At 43.3% G+C, this 7,918-nt stretch overlaps 1 protein-coding gene across 1 annotated transcript; it reads left to right on the top strand.

The window, feature by feature from the left end:
* Positions 1-2,048: 2,048 nt before the first annotated feature.
* LOC110572734 (zinc finger protein 665-like) lies at positions 2,049-7,370 on the top strand (the record flags this gene model as incomplete). Its single annotated transcript, XM_044912283.1, has 3 exons — positions 2,049-2,204; positions 5,857-6,951; positions 7,120-7,370. Coding segments are annotated over 3 exons (1,502 nt in total), but the record flags the coding sequence as incomplete, so codon positions are not given.
* Positions 7,371-7,918: the final 548 nt, after the last annotated feature.

Below are 7,918 nucleotides of genomic sequence, written 5' to 3'. Positions count from 1 at the left end.
CCCCCCCCCGACCTCTGCCGCCTGCCCTGCATGTTCCCTTCTGCCCCTTCCCCTTCCAGGTCTGGGTCCTGGTGACAACAGGGCCCCAGGGGCGAGCAGAGCCAGAAGGTGGGAGGTGTGCTGGGCTGGCCTCCTGTGAGTGTGCTGCAGCCAGCCTCACACTGGATTGCAGATACAGCTCTTGTGGCCCTCCCAGAGAGTCCCCTTCCAGTGGTCAAGGGGGGATAGGGCCCAGCCTCAGTACCAGTTGAAGTGTCCCAGGTGCTTCTGATGTGTATCCAGCATTGAGCACCAAGGCTCTGGTCCTCTGTTTCTGAGGGAGAGGTGAGGGGGCCCTGCTCTGCGTGGGTGTGATCAGGGCGGGTCTGTGACCTGGAGGGGAACGTCGGGTCCGGCCCAGGTCCCCACTGCTGCAGTTGGGGGGGAGGGGAGTTTCACCAGGGTGGGAGCCAGTTGTGAAGAAAGGGGTGGGGACACTCACTTGTTGGTGTCTGGAGCAGTTCACTGTCCCTGAGCCCCCCTGCTGTGGCAGTGGGCAGCAGAGGACTGTCGTTTCCACACGGAGAGGTCTCCCTGTGTGAGGTTGTGGTGCAGGAGGGACGTAGATTGATTCTAAGCATTAAACTGCAGATTCTTGATCCTTAGGATTGAATTCTCAAGACTGATCTTGTCTGAGGAAGAAGCAGCTTAGAGGAGGAGGAAGAGGAAAGGAGGGAGTCAGGAATGGCTGTTTGTCAGGTAAAGTCATATTCTTGGTTGATTTTCTGTCTGTCAATCCTGCTGTGCCCTTGCTGGACTCGCTAATCTTCTCTGACTCTAAAGTGTTCCGCCTGAGCCGTGTCTGTCCACACTCCCCCAGGCCTTCCCTCAGTCCCTCTCCTTCCACTTAGAGTCCATCTCAAGCTGACTCAATGACGTGGAGCCTGTGAGGAGGCCCCTTTGTGTCATGGAGAGACGACTTCTCTTATTTCAGTACATTTAAGTGTATATATATATGTGCATGAATGCATGGATGCGCAAGCCCCTAGTTTTTGAAAGGACATTAACATTACTTCATAAATAAGTTATTAATTGTTGAGGTTAAATCTTAACCTAAACTTAATGTTTTCCATGGCTTTACATTTTTCCTACTCTAACACGAGTTAAACAGTATAAGAAGAATGACATTTATGTGCATGTGTGTTCATGTATAATGACCTTTTATCCATGTCCACGTTCTTAGCCTTGAACTTGTTTCAAATTGTCTCGGGGAACCCTCTGTTAGCGTACTCTTGATGCCGTCTGCTATATATGTTTAATTGTTCAAGTTCAATTCCAAAGCCTGGACATCTGGATTCAGGAGCTTGTTCTGCCATTTCTTAGCATTTGACCTTGGGTGGGTTTCGGGGAATGTGTGTGACACAGCTGTCTCCTCAGGATGATGGGAACAGATCTGTCTTTAATGAGTGACGATGTTGTTACAATTAGTGCGTGTAAAGCATTTAGTGTAATGCCTAGCACATGGGAAGCATTCAAGAGCTTTTATTCATTGCTGTTGCTATCATTATCCCAATTTTTAGATTCTGGCCTTTCTCTAAAGTCATTGTGGACATTGTCATCTCTGAAGATACCACTCGTGCCCTAGCTCATCTAAGATATTGAATATGTGTGTAAAACACGAGAAATGACACTTCTTACAGGTAGCCCTGTACTGATTGTCTATTTTTTTTTAAAGTTTGTTTTTTCTGAGTAATCTCTCCACCCAATGTGGGGCTCAAACTCATAACCCCAAGGTTAAGGCTCACATGCTTCTCTGGCTGAACCAGCAAGGCACCCCTGATTTCCTATTTTGATATTTCTTATATTGTCCACAAAAGTGAAAAAAGCCATATTGATTGAGAAGCCATCCTAACCTCTTATGGAAAAGTATAATAGGCCAAAATAAAGGGACACATAACTTACTCAGAAATACCTTATGTGGATCTGTAAGAACACCCACTTCCTCTGAATCCATCCTTACACATCTCTCCTCTTCTCGTTTTATGTGAAGATAAGAACTCTCTCCATAGTTCCTTGGCGAAATGTGTTCTCATTTCAGGGATGGTTGACCTTCAGGGATGTGGCCATAGAATTCTCTCAGGAGGAGTGGGAGTGCCTGAACCCTGCTCAGAGGGCCTTGTACAGGGACGTGATGGTGGAGAACTACAGGAACCTGGTCTCTCTGGGTGAGCAAAATGTCCCTCCAGCAGTGGGGGTCTGCCCTTGGGTATCTTTGTATCTTCCCTTGTTTGCCTGGGAGCCCCTGCCCTGCTTGACTGAGATCGAAGCCCTGTTGACTCAGAAATGAATGTGGCATCTGGACTTTTCATTTACACTTTCTTCCGATGATCAGCGCACTTCATCAGGCATGGTGCCGGAGCTCAAGGATGCATAAAACCGTATTATGAAAAGCAAAATATCCAGTTCCATTTGTTCTACCCTTGTGCTTTTGATTCCGTAGTTCTTAGAAGAAAGTGAGATATTTATATAAACTGTTCTCTAAGTCTTCAGAGGAGGCAGTGGGTGGATAAAATTTTGAAACTGTTTTTCAGTTTTTACTGAGGTGTAATTGACAAAGAAAATTGTAATATATTTAAAGTGTACCCCACAATGATTTGAAATACACATACATTGTGAAAGGATTTCCATAATCAAGTAAGACGCATTACCTCACTTGTTTTTTCTTTCTTTCTTTTTTTTTGGTGAGAACACTTAAGCCCTGTTCTCTGAGCAAATTTCAGTTATATCATATTATCAACTATAGTCACCATGTTGTACAGTAGCTCCTCACACCTTATTCACCATGTAGCCGAAATTCTGTCCCCTTTTACCAGCGTTTCGCCATGTCCCCTCTGCCTCGCCCTCAGCACCCACCCATCCTCCCTTGTTTCTAAACATGGCTTCTTCCCTCGTCATCACGCTCCCTCCATGTTAAATGTCTTCCATTTTTGTCCCACATCAAAACTATAATTCCTGCAGTTAAGAATGGGACAGCATGATAGTATTTGCCACATCAGTTCCTTCTTTTTTTCCAAGGCCGCAATTCTAACTGCCCTGGTACATTTATCTTCCCATAGATTGGCAAGTTCAGTCACTTCTCCCATGTGCTCTTGACTTCCTGCCCTCCACTCCTCACCTTCCTTCTGGCCTTTCCTTACATGGTACCTCCATCGGGATGGACTACAGTATTGCTTACTAGCATATTAATTTTGTACTCTTAAACACCCTCATTCCCACAGGACCCCCTCACCAGCCACACTGCTCTCACTGTATAAGGAAAGATCCCTGTTTATCCACTGTATCACTGTTTCAGGACACTGTGGAAATTTATATGTGCAAGGGGTGACGAGGTACTCAGGATGGCTGAGTAACACTGTTAGCAACACAACTCAGCTCTGGTGTCTCCATCGAAGTATTTATTTCAGAGCTTGTGGTCTTGACTGTGACATGTGGGCAGTCGTGCACAAGAACACATTGTCTGAACCTGCAGGCCCAGGTCAATCCTGTTTCTCTATAACTTTTTCTATAAATAGGAGTTAGAAACACAAACCCCGTGTGCCTGCTGGCCCTATTTAAAAAACAGTGGTAATTTGGGGGCTTCTTGTTGGCTCAGTCAGTTAAGCATCCAACTCTTGATTTTGGCTCAGGCCTTGATCTCAGGGTCGTGAGTTCAAGCCCTGCGTTGAGCTCCACTCTGGGCATGGAGCCTACTAAAAAAAAAATAGTGATAATTTACTTCAACGCTTTTTTTGTTGTTGTTGTTAAAGATTTTATTTATTTATTAGAGAGAGCACGCATGCACACGAGTGGAGGGAGGGGCAAAGGGAGAGGGAGAAGCAGACTCCCCGCAGGGAGCCTGACGAAGATGCGGGGCTCGATCCTAGGACCCCAGGATCATGACCTGAGCCGAAGACAGACACTTAACTGACTGAGCCACCCAGGCGCCCTTTTAACCATGTTAGCGCTATTAGAAGGTTTCGAATATTCCACGTTTTATAGTAAAGTCTCGGAAATTCCTTTGCTTAGTAAGATGCAGCAACCTTCTGTCATGATTTTAATCAGTTGGCCTTTTGCCCATGTCTTGGCTCAGCCTGCCATAACAAATACCATAACCCAGATGGCTTAACTAACAGATTTATTTCTCACAGTTCCGGAGACTGGCGAGTCCAAAATCTTAGTGCTAGTCAGCTCAGTTCTTGATGAGCATTCTCTTTCTGATTTAGAACACTGTCTTCTTGCAGTGTCTTTGCATGATGGAAAGAGTGAGAGGTAGCAAGCACTCGTCTCTCTTATAACAGTTCTAATCCCATTCACGGCACTCCAGCCTCATGACCTGCCAAAGAACCCACCTCCAACACCATCATATTGGGGTGGACACAGACTTTCCGACCATGCAGCCCGCGTTGTATTTTGTATGTTTTGATTCTGCAGTTTTGTCTAAACAGTGTTTGATCTGGCCTTAGTTAATAAGGTTTTCACGCACAAGCTCTTTATTACATATACTTTGTGGCCAATGACCTAAAAAAGTAAAGAACAGTGTGTGAATAGGGAATTGCTCTGTTGCTTGGCTGTTACATAACTGCGGGCATAAAATCATCATTGTGATTTATGGGGCGCCTGGCTGGCTCAGTCGGTGGAGCCTGTGCCTCTCGATCTCGGGGTCATGAGTTCGAGCCCCACGCTGGGTATAGAGATTACTTAAAAAAAATCATAATTGTGATTTCTGACTTCTTTCCCCAACTATCATTCTTTATAATGTTAAGTATTTACGTGACTTGATACTTCAAAAGTGAGTGGTCTTAACACAAATTCCAGTTCTCATATGGTGTGCTGGTTCTAGAATAGAAGCCCTTGCTTTTTTCTTGGTTTTTTTTTTTTTTTTAAGATTTTATTTATTTATTTATTTGAGAGAGAGAGAGAGAGAGAGAGAAACAGCATGAGAGGGGAGAGGGTCAGAGGGAGAAGCAGGCTCCCCGCTGAGCCAGGAGCCCGATGCGGGACTCGATCCTGGGACTCGAGGATCATGAGCTGAGCCGAAGGCAGTCGCTTAACCAACTGAGCCACCCAGGCGTCCCTTTGCTTTTTTTCTTAAGAGAGATTTGTTAGGAATTCCACAAACTGTAATTTTGTGTAATTGTGTTTACTTATTATTTCTATCGTGGTTTCACTATAGGTTACTAGAATGTTTTATTAATTGTCATGATTTATAGATGATGGTTTTTCTGAACGTATAATGCAACATAACTGACTTAAACCACTTGTTAATATTGCAAAATGGTGAATACAGTTTTATAACCAGTATTGAGAAAAATATTTTTGTAACGTTGTTTGATAAATTCTTCCTCATCTCCCCAGCGCTGCTGTGGTTTTCCAACTCCAAATTGCCATTTACTAGATTACTCACTAGATAAGTTTGTTTTGGATTATTTAGCATTAGATGTACTTGAGCATTAGTGCACAATAAATACACAGTAAATATGGATGGTATTTTTATCTCTTCAGATATGAAAGAGCCATATATATTCTGTGAAGTGGTGTGTGATTTGGGGCCATGATGGAAAAATACCCCTTCTTTCAGGGCTAGCATAAGTTTGTACACTGATTGGGTTTTTTTTGCCATTGATTATTTAAAGTAGGCTTCTCTGAAATTAATTTGAATTCCATGTAGTCACCCTTTTATCCTAAAGAATCCTATTCCTTTTGTGTTCCTAAAAATTGAAGATCATGGTTCCATTTCATAACTGGATCAAAATATGTAGTACTTTTGGTGTAATTTGTTTTTCAATATGAAATTTTTCTGTAATTAATGGGAAACCTATGGTTCTTTATATCTTGTAGCCATCTCTTCCAAATATGTGATCAAGGAATTACCACCCAAAGAGACCAGTAATACAGGGGAAGTATTGCAGACGGTTATATTGGAAAGACATAAAAGCCGTGACACCGACGATTATGCTTTTAGAGCAATCCAGAAGAATATTCCTGACTTTGAGTGTCAGTGGGGAGACGGTGAAAGAAATTACAAAGCAGTGCTTGTGACCCTTAACAAAAATCTCAATGGTGGAAGAGATCAATATGGTGGAAGAGATGCAGGAAATAAGCCAATTGAAAACAGGTTTGGACTAAGCTTTCAGTCGCATCTGGCTGGAGTGCAGATACTTCATACTGAAGGGAAAATTTATGAATGTCACCCAGCTGAGAAGTCTGTCAGCGTTGGGTCTTCAGTTTCACCACATCCCAGAATTCTTCCTAGTGCCCACACCAGCATTTCTAGTGAACGTGGGAATGATTTCTTGCGTTCTTCGTTACTCACACAAGACCGGAAAGCACACCTTAGGGAAGAACCTTACAAACGTGATGAGTGTGACAAAGCAGTTAATCCCAGTTTACACCTCACTAGACATCAGATAATCCATCCAGGAGAGAAACCATATAAATGTGATGTATGTGGGAAGGTCTTCAGTCACAACTCACACCTTGCATGTCATCGAAGAATTCACACCGGAGAGAAACCTTACAAGTGCGTTGAGTGTGGCAAGGTCTTCGGTCGCAATTCACACCTTGTACGTCATCACAGGATTCACACTGGGGAGAAACCTTTCCACTGCAATGAGTGTGGCAAAGCCTTTAGTGAGTGTTCAAGTCTTACTAACCATCAGGTAATCCATACTGGGGAGAAACCTTACAAGTGCAATGAATGTTGCAAGGTCTTCAGTCAGAGTTCAGGCCTTGCAAGCCATCGAAGAATTCATACTGGAGAGAAACCTTACAAATGTAATGAGTGTGGCAAAGCCTTTACGTATAGTTCACAACTCACTAACCACCAGGTAATCCATACTGGTGTGAAGCCTTACAAATGTACTGAGTGTGGCAAAGCCTTTAATCAGAGCTCACATCTCACTAGACATCAAATAATCCACACAGGGGAGAAACATTACAAGTGTGACGAATGTGGGAAGGTCTTCAGTTACGATTCACACCTTGCACGTCATCGCAGGATTCATTCTGGAGAGAAGCCTTACCAGTGTAATGAATGTGGCAGAGCCTTTAGTATGTATTCAAGCCTTACGTATCATCAGGTAATCCATACGAGGGAGAAACCTTACAAATGTAATGAATGTGGCAAGGTCTTCAGTCAGAGTTCGAGCCTTCCTAGTCATCGGAGAATTCATACTGGAGAGAAACCATACAAATGTAATCAGTGTGGCAGATCTTTTATTCAACGCTCAAACCTCACTAGACATCAGATGATTCATACAGGAGAGAAACCATATAAATGTAATGTATGTGGGAAGGTCTTCAGTCAAAATTCGAGCCTTGCAAGTCATCAGAGAATTCATACTGGGGAGTAACAAACGTAATGAGTGTGACAAAGCCTTTATTGTAAGTTCAAGCATGAATTGGCATTAGAGAGTCCACCCTAAAGAGAAATCATATGAATGGAACGCATGCGGCGGAGGACTTACACAGGCTTCACAACTCACTAGACATCAGGATATACATCTCTGATGAAACCACATTAATGTAATGTGCATGCTAAGGCTTTTGCCCGTGGATCAAAACTGCAGAACATCACAGCACTCAGACTGGAGAGCAGCCTTGCAAGTTTAATGAATCTGAAGGCTTTCTGGCAAACATTCATGCCTTTGATGTCATGAGAGTATACTAGAGAGAAACCTACAGATTACTGAACATCTAAAGGCCTTTAAAGCAACAGTGTGTCCTCGGGGTTCACCAGTTCATCGTAGAACAAAATAATCCGTAATAGGAAGACGTCTTCCAAATGTAATGAATATTTTTATATTTCTTCCATGACTTTCACAACAGAATCCACATCAGAGAAGTCTTATGAGGACTAAAATAACTAACTCTCAAGTTCTCTAAATTTAACCTGAGATAG

This window comes from Neomonachus schauinslandi, unplaced genomic scaffold (assembly GCF_002201575.2).
Source record: "Neomonachus schauinslandi unplaced genomic scaffold, ASM220157v2 HiC_scaffold_900, whole genome shotgun sequence".
Taxonomy (NCBI): domain Eukaryota; kingdom Metazoa; phylum Chordata; class Mammalia; order Carnivora; family Phocidae; genus Neomonachus; species Neomonachus schauinslandi.
The sequence above is the reverse complement of the archived record's forward strand: the minus strand, read 5'-3'. Positions and strand labels throughout refer to the sequence as shown.